The 27,845-nt window shown below is 34.5% G+C and overlaps 1 protein-coding gene across 29 annotated transcripts in view; it reads left to right on the top strand.

Annotated features, from left to right (window-relative positions):
- The window catches only part of LOC121329857 (neurexin-3-like), a 324,400-nt gene that overhangs the window by 278,193 nt on the left and 18,362 nt on the right, over positions 1-27,845 (top strand). For all 29 annotated transcript variants that reach the window (XM_041275810.1, XM_041275798.1, XM_041275809.1 and 26 more), the window contains 2 exons: positions 3,345-3,434; positions 5,850-6,157. In XM_041275810.1, coding sequence (XP_041131744.1) covers positions 3,345-3,434; positions 5,850-6,157 — 398 coding nt within the window. The remainder of the gene's footprint in view (positions 1-3,344; positions 3,435-5,849; positions 6,158-27,845) is intronic.

Raw genomic sequence — 27,845 nt, 5'->3', positions numbered from 1 at the left:
GTACAGAGCCTTTGAAAAAGGACCCATCAGTTGTCACATTAAAGAACGTCTTTGTAGAGCTACATCAATAGTCATCAATAATGATTGGGAGAAACTATAAAAGAGCAGTTAGCAGATTTAAAATGGCATAGCCAAGTGTTGATATGTATGTGTTCCATAAAAAAAAGGTTAAATGTTGATACACTATTATTAGTGTTACATAACCTTTTGTTAATTGTGAAAAAAGCAGCCTGACTGAATTCCCTGAGAGAAATGTTATTATCTGGAAACTTCCATGTTCTCAATGTAAAATAGAGACCACTTGCAAGCAAGCACAGACAATATCTATTTTCCTTCAAAAACAATTCAATAATTTTATGTTTTTCAGTCCTGTCAATTTGACCTTCATCTCCATCTAATTATGAGTAGTCTAAGAATAAACAAATTTCTTTCCCTCCATGTGAAACTCTCTGATACTGTGTATAGGGGTCAGAACAGGTTAATAAGTGTGTATTCTGCAGGTTTCTTCTGTCTTGTTTTATATGTGGTTGACACTGTGGCTTGGTGAGGTTAATTTAGTGGAATCAGGACACTTAGTGACCTAACCTTTGTGGTTACAAAATCCACATACAAATGTCATTCATACAACCATGCACTGTACAATCGAAACCCAATAATAATATATTGTTGAGCATTGTGGCAGGTGAGTGGGTACATACAGGTACTGTACAGCAGGGCCCCTGTAAAATCAAAGCCTTTCCTTTTAAAGCTTGTATTTTTATTGTTATAGCATGGTACACTGCAGACTTACTGTTCCATTCTGTTGTCTGTCTATTTTGGCCAATCATCACAAAAGACTAGTTGGCAACCATTTCCTTAGCTAAAGGAATCCGATAGCCATGATTTTGTAGGAATAAAGATCTTCCAATTGACACGTGTCAGATTAGACACTTGCATATCACAAAATATAATATTAACCAAAATAATGGTTATTTCCTAATTCTTTTTATTTTTATTCTATTAGACCCATAAAGATCAAATGCACATAAAACAGATTTGTATGAGACACAATACATTCAGCATTATATATAACAATAGTTTCAAGAATTCCTTTTCTATTTTGATAACAGAGAAAAACAATCTTAAATATGAATATATATATATATATATATATATATATATATATATATATATATATATATATATATATATATATATATATATATATATATATATGTTTTATACCATTAAATTTGTGTCATGCAAATGGCAGGCCAGAGTCCACTGTGAAGAAAAAGGAGTGGTTTGATAGATTACTGATGCCACAAATGACATTGCTGTGTCATTGCATAGGAATATAATGATAATGTAAAATACTGTAAATGTAATCATTTCATAATTTTAAACCGGGGGACTATTTATACAAGTCATTTGTTTAAATCTCACCTTGACTATATTCTGATAACACATTCTGATAACAGTCTTCTGGCTGCGACAGCACAGCATGACAGATTTCTTTGAGAAGAACATATTGAAAATTGTTGTAAGACAACAACAAAAATCAAACACAACACTTTGCTTTCAAACATGGGAATGCATAAAGGAGCCTGACATCTGTTTAGGTCTGAGTACTTTCTTCATTCAGGTTGCCTCCAGCATCTTCTCTTAGTACAGTAGTTGCTTACTTATAAAATAATAGTAGTGTGTGCATACACCAACAGTTTGCTGTTGAAGCTAGTGTAGAAATGTCACTAGGATGTATAGTTTCATCACTTTTGCTATTGTCATTTGCTCTTGTTTGACGTTGCAATAAATAAGGTGTTTCTGGAAGTATTCTGTAACTGAATGTCCCAAATCACCAGCACAAAAGACAGCTGAGGTCATCATTTTAGATTTAATGATTCCCAGCATCTAATTAGGTTAAAACTCAGGTACCAGCTACCATGTTAAAAGGGTAAATATTGCAGTGCCCTGTGTCAATGTGTGAATGACAGATAATATCAGTAGAACATTATGCAAATTGTAGTTTGCTGTGCTAATGCCAGAGGCTAAATCTGGACCTTCAGTTTTGATGTGTGTGGCATATAATAAAGCTTTGAGAGACGAAAGCCAAATCTTAAAGCTTTCAATATCGTACAGACTCTGTCCATGTAACTGGCTCCTTAACAGAAACACAGCATGAAGACAGGCCACCCACCATGCCAAACCTGTTCAGTTACTGTGTGCTGTAAATAATTGGTGATACTGATGAGAATGTTCAACTGCTCACACTGCCAGAGCTCCAATTACCTGTAAGCCCAGTCAGGGCTATTGATTGCTATTAACTACTGACAATCGTTATTCAATTATACAGCACTGATTTTGACATTTGGTACAGTACTAGCAATTTTGACATCCAACCATGTCTAGTAAAATGAAGTGATTTTGTGTTGTTTTATATAGGTGTTCTAAATTCTAAATAAAGTTCTATATTGTTTCTAAAGCTTTGGTATTGAATAACAGCATATATATATATATATATATATATATATATATATATATATATATATATATATATATATATATATATATGCTAATTCCTGATGTCCTTTTCATTGCTGCCCTAGTGCAAAACACCATGGCACTGTCCTGGCATGAATACTTTATAGTGTGCTGAACTGCTGTAACACTTTATATGCAGAGTGCCTGGCTGCTGTGGCTATTCTTAACAGTTGCTTTTTAAAATGCATCAATATGTCCTATTTAATTTTTTTTAAAAGCATATACTGTCCTTCTAAAAAAATAAAACAGCTTACATTGAATTCAAAGTATTAGTCAATTAAACTGAAAACCAAAACTATTTTGACATAAATATATATATATATATATATATATATATATATATATATATATATATATATATATATATATATATATATATACATATATACACACACACAACATATTTTTCCTAAACCAAAAATAAAATAAGATATTACTATTCTAGCACTGCCTTAATGTCAATCTAATACAAATATTACTGTTTAACAGAATGTTTGGCGATTTGTTTATAATTCAAATTGATAGTCTTTTAAACTTTATAATATCTCGATATTCATACTCATACTATGTTAATTTCAAATAGATTTCATAAATTAATGTGAACATGTTAATTAAGCAAGTTTTGGGGTTAATTGTATATTTCATACAAAAGCCCAGGGGATGCCTAAAAAGTGATAACATTACTAACAAAAAGAATAATACATTTTTTAAATTATTTTTAAAAATGGTTTAACTTAAACAAAAAACAAAACTGTAACGGGTATCTGTGCTTAAATAACTCTGGACATTGCAGACTGTTTTAAGTTGTTTTTTAAACTTTAAAGGCAGCAGTGATTATGAGCGTCTTCAAATGGTAAATAAGAAAATCCCATTCAAATATACCCGGCCAGTAGAGGAGTGGCTACAAGAGAAAGGTAACATGTTAAACTTTTAAAATTATTATTATTATTTTAAATTATTATTATTTATTATTATTATTATTATTATTATTATTATTATTATTATTTTATTTATTTTTTTAAAAATACTAATAAACTATGTCACAAATGTCAGCTAACAGTTTTTTTTTTTCACATTGATAAATGAATGTTTTAATTTGTTATAATTTATATCAGTTTTCTTTTCTCGTTGTCTAAATCATATAATAATGCATTATCATCAAACATAGTTAAAGGGACTGAAAAAATGAAATGTATAAATTATGCATGAACAGGTGTATAAAATGATCATTACAGCATGCTAAAATCAATCTAAAACCAATCTAAGAAAATATGACTACTTTACATTATTCCCTCTAGGTACAGTATAATATAAAATCAACTAGGCAATTAAACTTTTTGCTTAATGTAGTAGTAATCTTTCAGCTATGAAAAGTCATGACCATATTACTGATAAAAAAAACTTAGAGGGAATATTGCAAGAAATTTCAAGCATTGTGTTAAAGATCACTCTAAAATGTATGTAAAGAATATTACTTAAAATGAAGGTACTGTAGCTAATAAAGTCCCTTTAACAATCTCTAAAACATAAACCCAGTTTCAAAACCATTAAAGATTTTAACATGCATGAGCTGACTATGTATTTGCATGACCGTGATTTTTTTTTTTTTTATGCACCTTTTATTAACTAAACTATTTAATGTGTCTTAAGATATCTGGTATTAAGCATGCAATGTGTTAGGGATTTGAACACTGACAAAAGTTCCCATTGAACTTTTACAGTTTTTTTTTTTTTTTAATGACAGATACATATCAGATATGTGTAAAAAAAAGTTTTTAAAAAATGTACACAAAGTTTAAAAGATAAAACATATTTTATTATATTTTTTTGCTAAAAGGCAATCAAATTAACAGTTTGGATATTTAACTATATATCTATCTATTTTTATCTTAAAGACACATAAAAGTAATATCAAACATGAAAATACAAATTATAAAAAGGATCACTTGTCTTAATTGTTTTCTAATATCGATACTCTAAAATAAAGACAAAGACATCCATGTAAACAATGTAAACATCCTAAACATATTATAAACATCAGTGAAGTATAATGACGTATAACCAGATCATATACTTGATATACTAATCGTCAAACTAAATGGAGCAAAACTTTCATTTCAGCAGTAGGGCCCCAGAATACTGAAAACGTGTGATTGCCCTTTTAGCAAAAGCTGTTAAATCTTTTCTAAAAAAAAAAAAAAAAAAAAAAAGGCTGTTGCGTTATTTAACTTTCCTTTTCAGCACAGAAGGTAACACCGTTTAATTTGTGTTTCTCAAAGACTTGCCAAAAAAAAGCTACTAAACTATGCCGGTGTCAGAAATCACTGTGAAAAATGCACAGTCTTATCGTAAAACCCTGTTCTTGTAGACTCAACCCTTTTTTTATCGAAATGTGGTACATGATCATTTGCTGTGCAGAATAACTTGATCCATTTTTGTTTCATTAAGGCATTAATCTGCACCGACCCAGTTCCCCGTTACGTGCCCCCACAGGTATAATTTGGTCTCCGTTTCAAAATAGAACAGAAAAGTGATGACCATTACATTGCATTCCAGTCTTTTACATTGCCTTCCTGTTAGACGTATACAAATGTATACCTCTGAAATTCTGAAACCAAATAAATGTAAAACCCAACTAATGGCTTCAAACACTGGTTCATGTTTTTGAGGAAATACCAATTATACAAAGTTGGCCACTCGTGAAAGGCCTGACGTGCAATTTTGATTTGCATCAACTTGGTGCCAGAATGCCTAGCCTGCTCTTTATTTTTGATCGAAACAAAAGCAGACTGTAATATCACCACCCTGAAGCCTGTAAATCTGCTAAATCGATGACCTTCCACTATGTTTAGTGATATTAACCAGTCTATAAAATCACCACTGAGGTGAAACACCAGCTGGAGTAAAGGGCGGCGATATTTCGATCTATGAGTTAAGTGTTTTTTTTAGGACTGTCAGCTATGCCACTAATTTGCTATACAAGCCGTGAATACTAGCATTGTATTCAAGTACAGTAGGCTTTGCTGGGTTTAAGATCGTCTTTGTTTGAATATCCTATCTAGGAAAATAGCTCCCCTCTCAAATGCAAATATAAATGAATAATTTAAAAAAAGTACTGAATGGATGGAGACTTAAGTAGCAGCGGTACAAAGTAGGACTTTTGTTATTCGTTCAGTAAATAACAAAATAACCTTTATTTGTTAACGTTTTATTTAAAATTAAACTATGTGCAGCCCAATTTAATAAAGCAACCGTTTTAAGGTAGCTATACAAGGCAGAACTGTCTGCAATGAAGTTGAAATATTATCACTGTCTGCTTTTTCTTCTAGGCCGGCAGTTAACCATCTTCAATACCCAGGCTACAATAACAATTGGAGGGAATGATAGGAAGCGTCCGTTCCAGGGTCAGTTGTCTGGTCTCTACTACAATGGTCTAAAGGTTCTCAACATGGCAGCAGAAAACAACCCCAACATTAAAATAAACGGCAGTGTAAGGTTGGTGGGTGATGTGCCGTCTGTCCTGGGATCATCAACAACAACTTCCATGCCTCTAGAAATGTCCACAACCTTCATAGAGACCACCACCACTCTGTCAACAACTACAACCCGAAAGCATCGCTCTCCACCTACCATTCAGGTACTGCTATGTGGCATTACGAACAAGGGTTTGAATAATTGAAATGAATACAGTAAAAGATTAAAGATGAATTGGGGCTGAACTAAGCACAATTCAAAATGTAATTGTTTTGTGTGGTAAAATCAGGAAATTAAATGGAGCTGTGTTAGCATTTATTAATAGTTAAAATACATAAGATAAATAGATAAATTGAAGATGCACTGCAGTTATTCCACAAATGAAGATGGTTCAATAACTGATAAGCTCAATAAAAGGACCTTAAAAGGGTACATAAGGACCATTTCATTTTATTGTGTTACATATTCCCATGTGTTGCTACAACTGTTTAAGTAAGGCGTGTGTATTATTTTCATTATTTTAATTTGACCACTTTTTTAAAGTTTTAAATTGCATTCCCTGCCTCAAGATGGCTTCACATGTACCTGCATGGACCTCTCAGAACTACATTTCCTATCATCCTCCTCCTCACTGGTAAATCAATCTCAGTTACATTTGTAAGCAGGAGGATGATGGGAAATGTAGTTCTGAGAGGTCCATGCGGGTACATGTGAAGCCATCTTGAGGTAGGGAATGTAATTTAAAAGTTTTTAAAAAAAGTGGTCAAAATATTAAATAAATAAATAAATAAATAAAACAATACACACACCTTACGTAAACAGTAGTAGCAACATATGGGAACATATAACACAATAAAAAGGTATTTATATACCCTTTAATTAAACAGCTGAATTACTTTCCTTAAATCAAGCTCTGTATATCCTTAGCAAGGTGTCATCATTTTAAAGTTATTCATGCTATAGGAGTTGGTCAACACCAGATCTTTTTTTTTTGTATAAATATATAAGAAACACATTACATGTTTAAATGTTTGGGCTAATTTACTTTAAACCCAAGATAAACCAGCATAGATCAAAAAACCCTAGAAATGCTGACCAGGGGCTATTCTCACACTGAAGCCAGGCTTTATTTTTGTTGTGCTTATAAGACTTGATTCTGTTAGCAAACATTAGCAGAAAAAATATTTAAATGAAAAAAAAAAACTACCAAGTGTATTCAGTGTTTATCACCAGAGATAAAATGCCTTAGGAGAGATTCTACAGGGATTCCGATTCTACCGATAACTATAGGGAAAATCCTGCCTGCTTATGCAGATTAACTTAGAAGTGTTTCAAATAAAACAGGAGTTAATGTTAAACAGTGACATTTTCCTAGAAGGTTATTTTAAAATATCAGCATCCGGAATAGAAAAGTTATCCAATATATGTTTATTTGTTCTGTTGCATCACTCAGACCATTCTTAGTAGTCACAATACAATATGGTGGCTGAAGATCCCATAGGCTACCTGCATTCTCTTACCAAATTCAAAAGTCATGTCCTCTGTGTTAACATTAAGCTAACAACTGAAAGTCCTGTTGCCCCAGGCCAGGACATATTGCTTTGTGTGGTTTAGTATTACTAACATGGGTATTATTTCGAATACTTATTTGAAAATAATGTGGATGCTTCTAAACATTACTATAACTAGTAAATGACATGAGCTAAGCCTCGTAAGTCCGGTTGGCAAACAAACAGATACATCATATGGTAAGACGTCACCAACTCCAGTACAGCAGCCAGAGGTACACTCTGTAGCAAGTAACAAGGAATGAATAACTGGCACAAATGTCTTGCGATTCTGTCCTTGTGTCATGAACCATGATGCTGGTGAGATATATACATGGTTACCTACTAAAAAATACTGGAGTAATGGTGAATATGGAATTCCATGTATTACTGTGAATTGTGGGTTAGCTTCAGAATAATATCTTTCACATCATATCTTCCATTTGGATTAGAGATCAGCAGACACTTGTGTTAGGTATAGACTATTTATTTAGAATTATTTTAAAAATTGATGAGACTGTACATTTCAAACACATCATCTGCTGTATATTTAACGGCTAATTTAATACTTCACGTAATCTTAAGGGAATAGAATAGAAGGGTTAGTTTTTCTGTTCTTATGCTCCTTGTCTCTACATTCTGGTGTTTGAACATTTCTTTTTAATGGCATTTTAAGCACATTCCCTGCTTCTTATCAACTGCCATAGACTGGAGCAGGGCTAGCAGAGTAAAGCATGCCCAGCAGTGTTTACAGCATTTAAGAGCTGAAGAGGTGAGAAAATGCAAGGTTGTTTGGTGCTCTGCTAGTTACCTGGCCCTGAAGGCAAGTTGTTTTGACCTTCCTCTTCGTTTTGCCCTGACCGGATTTCAGTTTAGGTCCCAGAAGGTGAAAAATGTTGTATTGCATGACAGCTGTAGACCTCTTTGCCCTGATACACAAATCTCTCTTTTATTAATAATATCCTCTAAGGGAGTTGGGAATTTCCAATACTGCTAATCTCTACAGAGATACAAACTGAACTCCCACTAAACCTTCACACTAGGGAATTCAGTCACTCACTGTTGTCAGAAACTGTGACAGTGATTGTATACAAACAAAACCACTGTTAAAAAAGAAAAAAAGGTATGCCACGGTTTAGCTCTTCCTGTAAAAAAAAAAAAAAAAAGCTATTTCAGCAACATCAGTGGAACAATAGTTTATTATAAGTGTTCCTGTGAAACAACCCATAACAATCTCTATCCTTGTATGTTCATGTCTGTCATACGTGAGGTGACATAAAGTACAGTTAATTATGCACCAAGGGTTTAAAATGGTTTTCTAACTTACTTGACCTACATTTTATTTTGTTTAGTTTTTTTTTGCTGAGATTTAAGAATGTGTATTAGCATATATGGGAATATCCACACAGAAAAATCTTTAACTGCCTGAACTGTTCTACATTTTTCCTTTTTCCAGGTAATAGACACCCACAGATGTTTGAAACATATACATTCATTTAGGACATATTAGCAAAGTTATACACTGCATGCCTAGTTTCTATTTTTTTTTTTTTTTTTTTTTTTGACTGATTAAAAAAATGGCTTTTACTCACTTAGTATGTGCTCATTTCTTTGATCCTGTGCCTCAAGCACTATGCCTGGTAATGGGAAAGTTTGAGATTACAATGTGCTGCTCCTGCTGCTTGATGGTATTACAGATATTGATATACCAGGAAGAGATTTCAGTTGGACATTGCAGTACTGATCAGTGGTTTATCCTGATCAGAGCTAACAGCTGCTTTTAACATGCCACATTTGCTCAAATCATTTTGAGCTACACTTTTGCTGAAGTCATAATAGTTTTAAATTGTCTATGTCGGCTTTTAAGATTCATTGTAAAAAAAAAAAGAATTCTTCTTTTAAAGATTAATTATTCTTGTGTGTTACCATGGGCCAACAAAGTTATTTTAAAAAGCTTGCTAAAACATATGGCTTAATTGGTGCAATTTTTATACTGTTATGAATCCCAAGAAAATAATTACGTGTTTCACAAGGAAAGTGATGGCATTATGCTACCTGCAACTCCCCTGAAGGAATTAGAGGTGATAATAAATGAGGAATTGACACATATCCTTTGTGAACAACATAAACACCTCCAGTGTTATCATTGCTCCTTATTGACAGTACGGAAAGTTGTTTCTTATTTTTGGTTCAACCTGTATGTAATGCTGCCATGTTAAATACAACAACAAGCAAATACGCAACTGTATTTGAGAAATCAAATCAAAAAGATTATAATGTATTTACTAAAATAAAAAAGCTAACATATACTGTAATAACACCAAAAAATCTATGTGTGGATTAATGTTAATCATATATCCTTTGGACAGATGCAATTGGATAAATTGCCACTGGCAAATAAAATAATTAACAAACTGGCCATTTTGTACTGTATATGGAAATCTCTACTTACCTCTAGTGCTTTTAGATTAGTTATGGTGCCTCAATGATTTGCTCTGAAATAACAAGCTCATTGTACTGTATTTGATTGGAGAACAGGCCTCAGGGAGGCTTTCACTTTATTTTAGACACAATATAATTTATTTAAGCCATCTTGTATTGACCTTCCTTTGCTGCTGAAGCTTCCCACCAGCAGAGAGATGAATAGCATCCCTGGTGCATTTGTTGGTCTAATTATAGAAGACTGTTGACAGATAAAACAATGTGTTGTATGCAGGTTATTAGGGATGGATGAACATGCATAGTTGGACAACACCTGATGACGGTGTGTGATAAAGTGATCAATCCCTCACCACACATCCAGAAGGTGGGAGTTTGGCAGGCATTCTAGAACACGCAGGTGCCATTAGCTTTGAGAGGCAAGGCACAAGTTACCCCCTGACTTGGCATTGCCCCATCTTGATTAGAAGCCAGCCCTGGGGGTGGTGTTGAAGGATCTGTGTAAATCTTACTTGCCTTAAAGCAACTGTAAGCCATTAATATTTCATTGAAATAGATTGTAGTGGGTAGACAGTTTTGTACATAAAAATAATTTCCTAACTATAAAAATCACATTTATTCTTCGTGTTTTGTCCCCTTTCGGTAAACCGAACATTTCAGTTTTTCAGTACTGGATATTCAAATAATATTCCACGACGACTTATGGTTATGTACTGTAGTTATTCTGTTGGAAGATGTCCCACATGAAATGGCTATACAGTTGAAAACAGCGGACATATAATGCGGTAATATGATGGCAACCAGTGGCTGTCCTTTGAAGGGAATTGCCAGCATATGGCCATCTCATCACAGCTGTCGCCTAAGGGTCCCAGTAAGCCTCTGTGTTTGGGTATTTGTATCTTTGGAAGGAAAGCACAGCATGCTGTCATTGCTTTGTTGGGTTTATTCTGCCCTTGCAGGAGAGTACCTGCCTCTGGATGTAGTCTTTACATTGTGTCCGTATAATTTAATGTATTAAACAATATTAATATTAATTTTGAACGATAAATAAGCATCAATTGTTTAAATCTGGAGCAGGTGCAATATTTAATAAGAATACTTTTTAAATCTCCATTTTATATTACACTGATTTTTTTTTTTTTTTTTTTTTTTTTTTTTTACCATTATTCATAATTAATTTAGTTTAATTAATTTATAAAAATGACTTGCATCATGATATAGTAACAACCAATTACTAATGAACATATTAAATCAGCAGAACATATATGTAGTCATGAGTAACTTAATTTTTTATATATAATGCTAAACACAGATTTTTGCTTAGAAGAGGCTGTCTGATCTGTTATCAGAGAGAATTAATAAATTGCAGCAGTGCAGTTGGATTGAGTGAAGAATTTATTGACAACCTGATAAATCCTTCTGCTATAAGACATTTCATTCTCTTCAACATAAAACTGACCGTGGGGCACAGCTTTTTCTGCAATGGGATCATTTCAACCTCTGCTGGTATGAGTGCAGATATAATCTTCATAGTCAAGATTGTCAGCAGTGTATGTGGGGATAATTATGTTTCATCTCTATAAAATTGATATATTAAGACTATACACATTGTATTAAATTGCATGAGACCAGTAAAGATGAGAATATGTAGATGTAAGACTGTGTGTGTGTATGTATGCGATATATATATATATATATATATATATATATATATATATATATATATATATATATATAATTAGACACACACACACACACACACGCACATATACACACAATACTATTGTTTATTTACTGTTCCAGGATCTGGATATGATTTGTACATTTTAAATGGTTAACATTAGGAGGTGGGCGAAATCAACTGGTGAGAATGATGCAATGCATTCATTTAACACACTTTTACAACACGTTGTAAACATACTGCAGCAAAGCTTACTCTTTGCTATGGAGAATGAAGGTATGCCAACAACAGGAGCTTGGCTCAATAGCCACAGCAGGCTCTTCATTAAGCAGCAACTCGGAAGCACACAGATAGCAACCCATCACAGGTGCACGACAATTCGTCCTCAGACAGTCCGTCCCCCCGACAATTCGTCCCTATTACTAGATGCACATGTTTTAAGAGTCATGATATAAGAAAAATTATAGCAAGAGCCATGTTTTTTTGTTTGTTTGTTTGTTTTGTTTTCTGGTTTTGTTAAGTTAACCAGAGTGAAATGCAAAAGCATCAGTAGTAAATGTGTGATTGAGATATAAATGTAAAAGTGCGATGTAGGTCAGATTTGCTAAACTGTGTTGCATTTTTAACGTGTTCATCTGTTGGGCATGGTGAGAGTGGGGTTTCACTAATTTGTACTGAAACAGAGTGGAGATGTTTAGTTCATTTGTTGGGGATGAATTGCATTGGACCCATCAATCACCGGCAAATAATCATGCTCCAATTAAAAAGAATAGCAATTAAAGCGCTTAATTACACTTCATTATTTAAATAGTTTCCATATCTGAACTGTGTATATTAGCCATCGCACCCACATTAACAGGATACATGCCACATTCCATGTTATGATGGCCATAGTCACTACAGTTTAGATATAATAAAATTGAATTAGCGTGTCATGCCAAATTGACTTTACAACAGTAATATGTTTATTGCTTGGCATCATTTTAATTGATTAATTCTAAATCATCGTCTAAATTTATGGTTCAGGTCCAAATGGAACCATGTGTTTTGCTTGATAGTTGTGTGTCAGTTTTTTTTTTAATTTGTAGATCATATTGATAGCATAACTGTATGTGCCGGTTTGGTGTGAACGACATGAAAAAACAACATTACACATTAGGTTCTAAAGTGCACAGGTACCTCAAAAGTTATTCTAAAGTGAAACCTGTTTGTGAATTTATTTATATATTTGTATTACTGAAAAGTGGATGCAATAATGAAACTCATACATATTGGAATGTCAGTGCTTTAGACAAAACAGTTACTGTGAAAAATGACTACACATTTTGTTTAATGGGGCTTGGAAAACTGAAACTGTAGCTTATCCCATTTGTCATTCAACTTTCTTATACATGTGTGTTATAAGGCTTTCTGCCTGAATGTTTATAGATCGAAACAGTGGACCATTTTGTTTTATTTTTCTTTAATGAGCCTCTTTCCATGTAACAGATAAAGGCATGGGGTACCTGTTGTCCACTCTCACTTTCCCTTATTGTTTATTTAGGTCTTTAAATGTAGTGGAAAATAGGGCACAGTATCACAATCTGAAGAAAAAGATAACAAAGATTTGTTTGTTTTATTATTTTGTTTCTTATTACAGCTATAGGGTTTCTGTTTTTCATTTTTCATTCATTTAAAATTGTCTACTTATTTTTAGCTATTTCCAAATTTCATAAATGGTTTTTGTTTTTGTTTTTTGTTTTTTGGTGGGGGGTGGGCCTTTCACTTTTTTTATACTGAATGAAATTATTGTTTTTGGTTACTTTCCAAAATACCCAACGGCAACTGCATTGGGAATTTTTTATTTTTTTTCCCCCCACGGGGAAAGGGGTGAAGTCAACATGAACTGAGTAACCATTTCCAGTGTTTTTCCAGTGTGTGTTGGATATACACAGATTTCACTGGGGGTGTTTTATTGTTTAAAACCAAAAATCAGGAGCCCTATCAAAAATCCTACCCTACACCCACACAAATCAACATTTCATTATTGTAAAACAAATCATTTATAAAAGTGTCATTGTGCGAGCAATATAAATCCATTTGTTCAAACAACATTTTCAGTAATATAAATGTATATAAAAGTATTATATTCTTACAATGTCTCAGATGCAGCCATTAATTTAATATGTACTATCAAAAGGAACCAACACAAACAGTACCCCCCTCTTCATTCGGGAAACAATAAAAAATAAATAAATAAATAAATAAATCACATTTCTCTCAGGCCTGTCCCAGTAACATGCATTACTGTCTTCTATTCTGGAAAAAAGAGAATGTTATTTTATTTGTGCCTGTTTAAAAAATCAGTACAGTAGAACCTCATTTATCCACACCCCGTTCACAAGTGACTTCGATTATCCGTGGCGGCTCGGCGAGTTATTTCAGACATACAGGTATAGTGTAGTGCCCGTAGTGCACACACACAGAGACGCATGTGTCAGTAACCTGTGAAGTCAACACCCTGACATCAGCGTTACAGGTGCAAGGATTTATGTCTTTGTATGAACAGCAGAAGGATTCTGTGAAAGACCATGATGGACTTTCTCAAGGTTCAAAAGAACGACTTACAGCAGTGAATTGTTTAAAAGAAAGAAAAAAGCTGTTACGAAAAAAATTCTGTTGGGACGTATTTTGTTGAAATGTAAGACAAGTTTAAAAATTACACAGCAGGCTTGTTTATTTCATTTTAAAGTTTAAAAAAAAATGAATTAAAATTCTAAAAGGTATTGACAATGTCGACCCAAGGGCCTTTTAATCGACCTGAAAAAAGAATCAAGGACCAGGGGTCACAAATGGAGATTAGACAAAGGGGCATTCAGAACAGAAAATAGGAGGCACTTTTTTACACAGAGAATCGTGAGGGTCTGGAATCAACTCCCCAGTAATGTTATTGAAGCTGACACCCTGGGATCCTTCAAGAAGCTGCTTGATGAGATTCTGGGATCAATAAACTACTAACAACCAAACGAGCAAGATAGGCCGTATGGCCTCCTCTCGTTTGTAAACTTTCTTATGTTCTAATAGAATTGTTTTTTTTTTTTTTGTTTGAAAAATATTTGTACTTGCTCGCCATGTGACTTGGTTTGCATGAAAATCGTGAACTCAGGTGGGCTGAATAGCTTATTCCCGTCATAAAATGTTTTTTTTTTGTATTATATTTATTTATTTGAGTATCACTGTCAGAGGAAATTGATTTTGTAAGAAATCGGTTCTTGAGCCTTTTTAAAACCCCTGTTCTGCTTACCCTGCTCAAAGGATGCACAACTGAAGATCTGTTACCATCTTAAGTAACAAAGCCACACAAAGACTCGCAGTTTGTGTTACTGATATTAAAAAACAACAGAGAGCTTCTGTGTCGAGATCCACCTTTTTCAGATATTCAAACTCAGCGATACACTGCATGATAACGGCCAGTGCAATGCACCAAGATAACAATAAACAATCCTTTCAAAGCTATTTTATCCCTGTAAGCACAGCCTAAATGATAGAAATGGACGGGTGCCAAAGTAAAGGTTTTGTTTTATTAGAACAAGATACTTTAACCTGAAGGTCACTTCTGTTCAGAAAATACACTTTCCATTTTCTTTGATTTAGAGCATTTTCGCCCTTGTCGTCTGCAATAACAGACCTTTTTTTCTGATACAGGAAAGCAATTAGATTTATATTTGTAATAGAGATCAACAAATCCCATGACTTAAACCTTTTAGTGGTTTATGTTGGCATTTTATGGAGAAAGTCAAAGCTAGGACAACCAAAACATTTATTGTGGTTTTAATTAACTTTCAACTGAGTGGATTATGCTGTGCCTATGCAGTGCGATGCCAATCAGTAACACATCAACCACTTAAGCCCTTTATTTAAATATATATATATACATACATACATACATACACACACACACACACACACACATACACACATATTTTTGCCTTGTTGCTTACACCCCACAGCAGTTTCATGAAACTTAAATTATTTAAAATAATATTGCTTTTATAACAGGGAGAATTCGGTGACCTGCTGGGCTTGCCTGCATTCATTTTTTACCCTCATCTCACAGACAGGGGAGAGGTTGGAATCCGTAATTGCAGTGTGTCACACAGCACTGCCCGTTACTCTCTTCCCCCCCTGTAACCTCAGCGATCGGCTGCAGCCAATCTATGATATCGGAGTGATGGCACCAACATAACTGGGCGGAGACTTGGCGCGAACTGGCAACCCTGCACCACAAGCGAGTGTCTAACGGCAATCTAAAAGAGCTGGGCTTGTCTGCATTCATGGTATTAGAGCTTTTATTCTCGCTGAAAGGGGGCAGGACAGAATCCATAAAGGCAGTGTATTACAAATCACTGCCCATTACACTCTCTAACCTATCAAAAGACTCTGTGAGAAGTAAACTATTTTGCCTTCTTATTAGGTGCTCACAATGTACGGAACAACGCTTTCCAAAACAACGTGACCCTTACAAGTTGGTGACATTGCAGAAACCAAATCCGCTAGCAATTTTGATGGCACTGCTGTATCCTAATTATTTTTATCCTTTTCTTCTGCCTGTTTCATTATTCAGTTCTCAATAGCCAGTGCCCTATATTATCTACCGCTCTTCCCTTTTCAGTATTAAACAGTACAGGTAATAAAAGATGCCACTTAAGATTTGAATCTGTAATTGAAACAAACTACATATTGCTTTCTAATTTTAGCGTCCGCACAATGAGGAGAGCTATTGGTAAGGGTTTGTCATGAGGTCCCCCACGACCTTGTACACAGTGCTGGGAGAATGATTAAAGATTAGGGCAAAATACCATTTCCTTTTATACAGCAAGATAAATGACCCCGTTTGAAACTGTCTGAAATGGCTTATAGCAATTAGAGTCCTATACAGCAAAAAATGTTACATGTACAAAAGGGAATAAACCACTGAAAAATGTATTTAGCTAAAGCCCCTTCGGTGAGTGAAAAAAAAATGCAGTTTTGTCTTGCAAAAGCCTTGTATCTTGATAACAAAGAAATGGTATTGCTGACATCAGGTTGGTGATAAGGTTCAACCTCACGAAACATGCCCTTCAGTCTGCATGTTCATTGTTACCAGAGTGAAAGACTTGCCAGATGAGCTCTCAGGCAGCAGGCTGCATTGCCAGTCGAAGTATTGATAGAGGGTTGGTGTGACTGAAACAGGCCCCCTCTATTGGTGTATCCTGTTTGCTTTCAGTGTGGGGATTACAAATACACATCAAGATATATTGCAATCTTTTGAGCAAACCTGGACTATCACCATTGATTCTCCTGTAATACAAGCAGTTTTCTTGTCAATCTGTCAAAGTGAAGATTAGACAAGATAACATTGATCAGAAGTCACCCAATGGAAAATGCCTTGCTCTAGTGATGATTTTCAGAAAATCGAAATGAAAGCAGTTTTCCTGAACTGTTTTTGGAAAGGTGGTTTGATGCACTGGCTCAACAGTAAAATGCAAAGACCAAACATTTGGCTTACTTCAAAACTTAAGGTCATTAGAACCCCCATGACATGCATCATATGTCCCATTGAAAGGCTGCTAAGTTGTATAAAGCATTTAGACTTTTTTATATTTGTTTTTTGAGGCTGCATCATAATATTGGTGATATGGTTTGTCAGGAGACCTTAATTTGCATCTGATTATATTTACCTTTACTGCCTCAGTTTCACTGGATGACATGATGACTATAGGTGGGAAACAAGGAATGACCACTGTAAGGTCCAATGTACATAATTTTACCCTTGTTGTTTCTAATGTACATTTTTAAAGCCAATGGTTACTAATGTGTTGATGAATTAACCTGAACAGCCTACAACCCCTGCTTTCTGCACCTACAGTTCAGTCGTTGCAGAGAGACAATTGGCAATGATACCAACTAGTGTAAGCCTAATTTCCAGAGAGCGTTAAAGCCAGGCTGGGCAAGAGCCATTGTAAATGCCTTGTAGCAGTTTTTCTGCACAGCACTGATCCCAGTGTTCTGATGCCTGAAATTGTTACGTTTCAGAACCTAAATGCATCAACAAATCTTCAGATAAACACATTGATACTCCTAGCACACACAAGGGACATGGAGGAACGCGAGGAGAGCTAGATAATCTGCCCTGAATAATGCATGCCATGTTGGATTGGTGGTATTTTATTATACATAAATTGTGAGGGGGTACTTAATGCCCAGATTCAAATAGTATAACATACTTTATTAAAACTGTGCAATCAAAAAAAGTAAATTATTCAAATGCATTTATTTCTGCTGTAGTCCATTTTTAATTACCCATGTAGTAGAAAATAGTCAATTGGTTAAATACTTTATATCCATTAAGTAATTGTTTTTGGACCTTTAATATTCTCTTCCTTATCAGTGCCTGAATGTCCTGTGTTATTAAAAGAGCATTATTACAGCTGGCCTATTTAAATTACTTTTCCACTGAGCCAAGCTTAAGTTACTCACATATGTTCCTTTGAATGGCTAATTATTTTAAGCTTAGGGTCAGTAGTGACAGTTTCAGAATTGAAGCTGCCTTTGAGACTTCTATCTAGCACTTTTTAAAACTTTCTCTAGTGTTGTGGACACAGCAAGTTAAGTTGTATATTGCTAACTATAAATATCATAATATGCATAATCCCATGTTTGTTTATTAATTGCCATTGTTCGGTATTAAATTTACATAGTGCCAACTGGGAAATGTGTATAGATAAGAATGTGAATTGTATGCGCTGCTTTTAGTATTGCTACATATTCTATCACCAAGTATCTTTCTAGTTATGGATGATATATTGCTTGTTCTTAAGACAGAAAGACAGACATTTTATATATATATATATATATATATATATATATATATATATATATATATATATATATATATATATATATAGTTCCTTTTTATTCAGATTTTATTTATTTTAATACACTGCATATACACAGCAGTTTGAAAAGTTACTGAAACATATCCAGAATATATCGCTTTGGTGTGTTGTTTTGTTTTGTTTGTTTTTTTTTTACATCTGAAAGCCATGGCTTGCATTTCAGATTTTTTTATGATAATACATTTTTTTGCCTCAGTAACTTTTGACTTCACCCAGTAGCTGCTGCATTGAAAAATAACTATATGTTACATTTACCATATATAATATTATATAGTCGCAGACAATGTCTAATGCTTTAAAATAGAACATGGAAATGACTAATTTTGCTTGGTCTAACTCTTTACAGTCATAATGGGCTTAATCTGTTTAAACACAACAGCAGGTTTGTAGAGAGCTCTGAATTTAACAAGATCAATGAAACAGGTGGCTCTTTTAATTGAATAGTGGCCATTACCACTTGTGCTAAAATCTTCACAGGAAAATGAGTTCTCAATCTAGAGCCCCTTTCACACAATCCTGCGTAGTGAGAAACCATGTACCGGACTCATACCCGGGTTGAGCGAGACAAGATGCATGACAGCCGTTTGTAAGCTGACGAAATAACAAACAGCCACAGCTGCATGAAGGTTTCACTTCTGCAAGGAACATTTCTGTTTACTCTGTTTAGCCATAGTTTTGTTGCGTGAGACACACCATGAGCCAGATTGCTCTAATCAGAGAAGCTTGTTTGGAGGCGTCCATAACAAGCTGCTTCCAGGGCAGTGATACACGCATTATATACTTACTTCTGTCACCCAGGTCGACCCTGCTTTATCAAAAGCAGAGTGAAATCACATAGCTGATCCGTATGACACCGGGTCCTCATCCAGGCAGAGCATGCCAGTGTGAAAACGTCTTTGGTTTGCAAATACTCTTTTGCATATCTAAGTATTTCGATGTGATTTAGAGCCAAAAGAGACTTCATCTGTAATTGAGATGCTCAGGATTTTTTTCAGCATAGCTACTTTGTGTCTTACCCAGTGCACACAGTAGGATGCTAATATTTTCTGGCACAGCCTAGCTGATTGTCCATTATCCTACAGTATAGCCGAGCTGGAATAAATATTGTGCATTAATTAACTACATTTGCATAGCCGGTGTGAGCCTCAAAACAAACAGTTTACAAACAGCATTACAATGCAGTGGACTCAAAATCACACTCTCTCTCTCTGTAACCTGGGGTGATATTTGTGATACGTGATCTAAGTGACAATGTTTCAAATGGATTATCTTGGTATCTAGGTGCTGTTCAGGTAGCAATGGTAAGGAAGGGTTTTGCTCAAGGCAAAAATCACACCTTCCAAGATGCTGGCAACGTGTGAGCCCCTGTGTTGCCTGTGTTGAAACATCAAATCCTTTCAATGTATTTTTGAATTTCTAATGCTTGCAAAGCTGGCCTTGCTGGCAAAAGCATATCCAGACACCTCTGGAGGACCCATCTGGCTTTGGTTACCAATTAAATCAAAAGCATAGAACAATCCAGGAATCATTTTGCAGCATTGCCAGACTTTGTTCAAATTAAAGACATGGCAAGAGAGCGAGTTAAGCTCCTCAACCCCATAGAGCACTGCCCCTCAAAGGCTCAGTACATTTAACACAGTTGGAAAGTTGAGCTTCTTCCCTACCAGAGCCAAGCAGGCTCTGTGGATAGATAGGCCCCATTTTATTAGTGCAACTAAAATGTTTCCTGTGTTTGTTCACAAAAGTCCTCCTTAAATAAACAGTAATAATAATAATAACTCCTCATTATGTTTTGTATAGGCATTTACATTTCCGAGATACTGATATCCTCACATATACTGCATCTACTACATAGATACATAACAATTATTTAAACTAGATTATTTTCATCTTGATATAACCTTTCAAATATAAATTCTGATTTATTTTTTATAAAGAATGTGTTGAACAATCACTCCCCACATACAACGGACAACCACAAATGATTTGTCATATTATAAAAAAATATTATAAAAAAAACTTGCTATTTTGACCATATGGTTAGTATTTGTTGTGTTGGTAAAGTAAAAATAGTTTTTGCTCAATTACACGTTAAAAACAGGTTCTTTAGCCTCTCTCCATATTTCAAAAGCAAAGTCGTCCCATACAGTAACCATAGAAACACATTGCAAGTGTGATTTTTTTTTTTTTTTTTTGAGGTTCTTTTATTAAGTGTTTTATATATTCTCAAGCCAGACTCTCTCATCAGTGGTCTAATCATTGTTTAAAATTACAGCAATTTAGTATGTAGCTACCTAATTAAAAACCTAATGTAATAGACATTTGTTGGAATTAATGCTGGTAGGCCTATCACTGTTGACGAATCAATACAGCACTTGGTGGTGGTGGGCACTGAGAAAATGTTTTGCATGAAAGGCTTTTACAATTAGAAAAAGACAGCTGAAAAATGTAGCAATCAAAAATAAATAAATAAATAAATAAATAAAACAATCAATGCATTTCAGTAGCTGTGAATTTATTTTGGTATCCGGTATTCAGAGTCTGTCCATTCGTATCTGTTTACCCTCAGTATAATATTATTGGCAGAATACAATGCTGTGGGGGGCTTTTTAATCTAAGAGTCTGATCTTGGTTAGATACTGTGGTGTATTAACGTCGCGGTCAAGGCTCGCTCTCTCGCTATCTCTCTCTCTCTCTCTCTGTGTGTGTGGCTGTGCAATGGGTGGCCATTTTGGCTCCAGGCTTTTCCCCTATACCCTTGAGCCAAGATGTGTAGGGCCTCTGCACCATCACAGATACATTTCTTCTTTAAATTACAACCACCATCTTGTGCCATTACAGTAATCCGTTGCGTATTCGCCCGTTACATATCCACCCTAACCGTTTATCCGCCATGATCAATCTCTTCAGCTACGTTAGTCTATTATTGAAAAGAGAAGCTTAGTTCAGAGATTTTGTAGATCCTACCAAAGTTTTTGTACACTGTGCTGTATGTGCTCCGTGTGCAACCATTGCTGGCAGTGTCACATGAATAGGTCAGTGTGTTGATATGTAAATAAATCCTGATAGCTTGGGGGCATCTCAACTTCAACCTCCTTCTCGATCTGCTGCCTGTCACTCAGCAACGAATGCACGCACCCACATGGCAGACGGCTACTGTCACAAGCATTAATACCCCCTTATCTTTCTAAACAAGGGATTTAGTGGAGCTCCCGAGTAAAAGCTGAATCTCAAAACAATTGTGTGAATGCAATAATTTTACAGCTGTGTATAATGGTATTTAAAACAGGATTCATTTATCTGCCTTTTGAAATATCTGCCCTTACTCAGGTCCCACTGCAGTCAGACATGCGGCGGATTACTGTATAGCTGTGCCACAAAATGTGAATTGTGAGAAAAAAAGACTACTGATACCCTATTTCTGTTCAGGTGATATCTAGTAATATTTTTTGTATAGCCTGCTTCTTATAGAAACACAGATTTGTTTCTTATACAGAAGTTGTACATTATTATTAATTGGATAATAATTCAACTGGACAATGCATTTGTCTGACTTGGAATAAGAGAACAATTTTCTTAACCAGTACAGCTGTTTTATAAATTAAAATGTAGTGTTTTGACCAACTGATTAATAATATTACCTTTTACACACATACATAAAATAACATTTATCATAGTGAGTTCAAATCGTAGAACAAATCATACAGTATTAACCCAGAAAGATTATATTATGTTTGCACCTCAGTTTAATTTGTAGTAAACCCTTTGCAATTCATCTTAAACTAAAAACATTTGTAACTTTGTTATATTTTTTGTTTTTCTAGTATACTTCCACCAAGTGTTATGCTTTTAGGTGAAAAATTGTTTTTGAATAACGGAACAGCCATGTTATTTCTATCAAGTGATATGTCATTAGCTTTGGGCATTTGTTTTTGGAAGCACAGATCTAATTGAGTAGCAAAGTTTTGAACAACTATCGCATTGGATAAAGTTTGATTTAAAAAACAATTCCTGTTATTAAAAAAAAAAAGGTGTGTGTGTGTGTATATATAGATATATATATATATATATATATATGAAGAAAGTGATTGTCTGTCTCAATTTATTCCAACCAGCCAGGAATGTTCCAACAAACCTTTATCCTTAAGATTCAGGAGTGCACAGAGAATTTGGTCGCACACCTTGCGGTTTTTATTATTAATCCACACTACTCAAGTTTTCCAAGCGCACACCCTATTTATACAACTCTTCATTGGTAACTTTTAATCACATTCATTTACTTCAGTTGTTTTCCAGTTTAAATGGTTACATGGTTTAAATAATTTACTGAAATCTTAATGATACATTATTAATTACACACACACGATTATTAAAGGAATATCTTAATCTATCTTAATATAAACGTACATGATTAACAGTGACATACAAAATATATATCTCATAAATGTCGTGACTAACACTAAAATACTTATAATTCCTTTTTAATCTGTTACCAAGTGAAGAGTCATTTACCTCATATCACAACAGGACTTTAACTTGAAAGCAGTTATTGGATGGGCTTCAAACCTTGTTATTAATTGGAGCACAATCTGTTGATATACCTCATCTTCATATGTAATCATATTAAATTAGAGACTTAGATTGATTACTAGCATACTTAAATCTACAAATTGTGTAAAACTTTATTAATTACAAAAGGATACTCTCAATACCATTAGATCCAATATATCACAACATGATTTAAAAAAAATAAATAAATAAATAAATGATGTAGGGCATATCTTATGAATTTCTAAATTTCTGATAAAGCTTAGTCTAAGTTTTCTCGAGCCACCTATAGATTAATTATATGGTCTCAAATCTCCAAACACTTGCTTTCAAAAATACTTGTGATATTATATATATATATATATATATATATATATTATATATATATATTATATAATTTATTGCCAGTTTTAATTTTTGTGTCATTCTTGACAAACTCTCAGCACATAAGCATAAAGCGATAAAACAAAAATACCATATCTAAATGAATGCAGTCTGTGCATTAGACTATAACATTATGTGGTGTTCCTTTGAAAGAAGTGTGCAAACATGAATGTCTAGTAGTTTTCAAAGTGGATTTAAATAAAAGCACAGTCCTTGTTAATGCATCTCAAGAGACACTATTAACATATTCATATCAAATTCCTTTGGCTGATTTTTATTTGATTTTAAAAATATGCTGCAGATTAGGTAATTATGGAGTTAGAATTGACATGTGTCTGGTAATGATACAATACATGAATTCTCATTTATAAAGACAATGAATATATAAACATTAGACCCTATTACCATGTGCATGTCTCATCATTTTTCTCACCACAATAAGCCCATGACTGCCTAGTGGCAGCCATTTGAACTCCCCATAGCACAATACAGTGTTTGATAGGAAAGTGCACAGGTTACACACAGATGTATATACTTTGATAAGCTCTGTCTCTGCAGTAAACAAATGATCAGAATCTGCTCATACTTTAGTATTCTGTGATGGGAGGTAGATGTGTTTTTAGTGAGTGACAGCCTCTGAATTTTTTTTTATTTTTTATTTTTTTTAAACCAGTTTCTGATAAATGTAGAAACTAGGCTAAAGCAAAGTTGCAGAAACATTATGACAATTCTAGCTATACGAGGGTGAAAAAGTGTCATTTTAATACAGTTCCTACACTGACATACTTATTTACGGGTTGTTCAATATTGATTAGAGTTGCTTGCTAGTTGTATTGTTTTCTCTGTGTATAATATAGTTATTGCAGCATTATGAGACTTGGGTATAATTTATTGGGCATACAATAATATCTCTGCTTGGAACCCGCATGGCAGGGGGTATTTCTGTCTCTCGTGATGCTGTCAATATGCAGTAAATCTGTACGCAGGCTGAATTTCTGAATTTGTTTGGTAAGGATCACTGGCTTGGTGTGGTGTGCAAGGTTTATTAGATAGTCTGTGCTATTGGGGCTTTGGGGAAGATCCAGAAATTAAACGTAATCATTAAAGCCTGTCCAATATTTATTTTTCTTCCTAAATCACATTCATTCTGTAAAAATAAAAAACTTTTTTAAAGCTTTTTAGCTGTGAACATCATGTGGCAGTGGCTTTCACATCATCTTTTTGTCCTTCTACAGCTTTTTATTTTTTTTATTTTTTTACTGGTCTTTTAATTAAAACAAGTGTGTATAATATCCTGTCAGGGAACGAGGCAGTATTTGACCACAGTACCTCAGCAGATAGCTGGTACAGTTCCTTCATTAGAGGCAGCCCAACCACTGTGTTTGTGTCGTATGAACATCCATAGGAAAAGTAAAGCCAAAGCATGATAAGAAATGCATGCACACTCAGACTGCCTAGCTTTCTAGTCAGGAGATGTTGCAGTCACTGTGAGTTATACTCACGTTTAAGAACTTCTTGGTATTGGTTTTGATAATAAAGTTATTCAAAACTATGTATTGCTTGTCATACTTTTGCATTGCTATGGCTTCAAACAGAGTTTACTACTTGAAGGTATTAAAGTGTGGTTCTTTCTTGTACGCTGGTACTATATTTTACTGATTTCATCTTTTTGCATTTTTTAAATTCAAGCCCAAACTTAATGGGGTTGATATAAATGGCACTGCCACGGCTGCTTTCAAAGTCTAATGTAGCAATGACCTACACAGTCATAGGACCTTGTCAGCCAATGAGAACATATAACTGCAGGCTGAGATATATATAAAAAAAATAAGAAAACTGAAAGGGTGAGTGATAAAAAAAACCAAACCCAGCCCATTTTTTAAACTGATAACTCTTGTGCTTCAACATTATTGAATCCCTGAATCTCCGTTAATTGGCTGTGGTCATTTCAAGCCTGTCACTTCATGTATTTATTTATGTTGATAACTAATAAAAAAAAAAAACATGGCCTTCCAAGTCACAGCAACAGGAAGGGTAGATGTCACTTTGTAGCCCACTGGTGACATTTTAATTTTAGAATTCCAAGGACCACCAACTGCAGAAATTGATTGAATTGTCCATTTGGTTCAAGCAGTGTCTCACATTTAACAAATTTAGGATAGGGCCAATGGAGTATGCTTGTAATTAGCATGAGATTTAATAAGGAAGTAGCACCATTTTATTAGTGGAAAATAAGATAAAATATGTAATTAATAATATTACTAATGTACAATACTATTATCAAACTTCTTTATTTTGTAAAAAAAAAAAAAAACTAAACTGCAGACTTATTAGCAGAGCTGGTTGGGACGCATAACTCCAATCGCGGTCAGCTACCACGTGGTAGAGCCTTCATCGGCAGACACTATCATTTAAATACAGTTTCAAGCATTCTTCTCATAGCTTTAGTATTTAATTGGGTGACATTTGTCACCCTTCTATAATTTACATGTGCAAGAAGGTGGTCATTCCCTGTCAAAAACAATAATAAAAAGAGCAGAATAATGATGGTGAGTCTATTTAAAACATGGGATTAGAATTAATTCAACTACTGGGAAGAAGCACTTGTCAAAACAGGGTACTGATTACTGAGCAAATGTTTCCCGGGGGCTTATATTGTTTTTTGTTTTTTGTTTTGTAAATCCTGTAAACTTAGCATGGGAGTTGTAGCTGCGTTATTTACATATATGTTAGATTAAATGGAAAATAGTTCAATTAATAATTGCATATTTCTAGTAAAACAGCAGGCCACTGTTGTAGTATAGGAAAATTAATTCCATCCAAAACAGCAGACAACATTTTGTTGTTGTTTTTTGCTTGTTTTTGTTTTTATCACAACAAGCCACTGAAACTATTTAATTAGCTGTCCTACGACAGTCTTTCTGTAAAGATACTGAAATATCAAATTCATACAAATACATAAAAAGCCAAAAGCAAGTCATTTTGATGGTGACAGCCATTTTCACACTTTGTAAAGCAATACACAAAGCACCCGTCGACCTTATCAATGTAAAATGCTGCGTTTGCAATTTTCAGTAAAGTACCAGAATCATCTTCCTGGTCCAAGTGTACTGGAAATGCAAGCCATGCTGAAAAAACTGAATTTAATTAATCTAACGTCCTAGGGTACTTGTAATTTAACAACCACCGTTTCCGCAACACAATTTACCACAAAGTCACTCTTATATAACATTGGCAGGTCTTTCGTACAGTTTTGAAAATGTTGTGTGAAATCAATAAACCCAAATCGAGATTTCTTAAGAAAGCATTAAATAATAAGTAATTTCTCAAGGCCCCAAAATAAATTGAAAGGATTTTGGTGGATTTGCTTATCAGTCGGACACCATGAATCATTACATTTCCAGAGCTTTGGAAAGCACATTGAAACTAGTTAATCTCCAGTGGTTCAATATTAAAGTTTTCCCTCACTGTCAGGCCAGTTTGAGCAATGAAGAGATTAATCCTTTGGTAACAGATGGATGTTAAAGGCTTAAGTATGGCAGAAACAAGTTTTCACATTGTTATTATATGGATTAGTCAATTTCCCCAGAACAAAACCCATCTTGTTGGTTGCTATCATAGCCAACGTGGCAAAGGTCACAAAATGGCTTGACGATAAAACAAACAAAATCCATCATTCACTTTATTAAACATTCTAGTAGTATATGTTCAGTATTGGGGTGGCACGGTGGTGTGGCGGTTAGTGCCACTGTCTCACAGTGTCAGGGTCCTGGGTTCAATTCTGGCCTAGGGGCTTCTCTGTGTGGAGTTTGCATGTTCTCCCTGTGTCTGTGTGGGTTTTCAACAGCTCTACTGGTTTCCTCCCATTGTCCAAAGACATGCTGTTCAGGTTGATTGGTCATTCTAAATTGCTCTCTGTATGTGTGTGGTGCTATGAAATGGCATCCCATCCAGGGTGTAGTCCCACCTTCTGCCCTGTGCCTGCTGGGTTAGGCTCTGGCTCACTGTCACCCTGTAAAGGATTAAGCAGATAATGGATGGATGTTCAGTATCTGATCTACAGTAACCCCTTTTTAGTTAGGCAAATACTTTTGCCATTTCAATGAATAATATAGTTTATGTTTACTGGACTTTTTTTTTTGTAGAAAAATAAAAACAGTGCAATACCAAAAACATACCCAAACTTTGGGAAGTTATTGCTCATTGTGCTAGGCAGCTAGAGAACAGTATTTTATCACACCACCAAATTTATGAGTCCTTATTTGAAGTGTGAATTTCATCATTCTGTGTGTTATTTATAATTCCATAAAGCTGTTCTATGACAGTACTTATTTT

Source organism: Polyodon spathula, chromosome 17 (genome assembly GCF_017654505.1).
Source record: "Polyodon spathula isolate WHYD16114869_AA chromosome 17, ASM1765450v1, whole genome shotgun sequence".
NCBI classification, from domain to species: Eukaryota; Metazoa; Chordata; class Actinopteri; order Acipenseriformes; family Polyodontidae; genus Polyodon; species Polyodon spathula.
The sequence above is the reverse complement of the archived record's forward strand: the minus strand, read 5'-3'. Positions and strand labels throughout refer to the sequence as shown.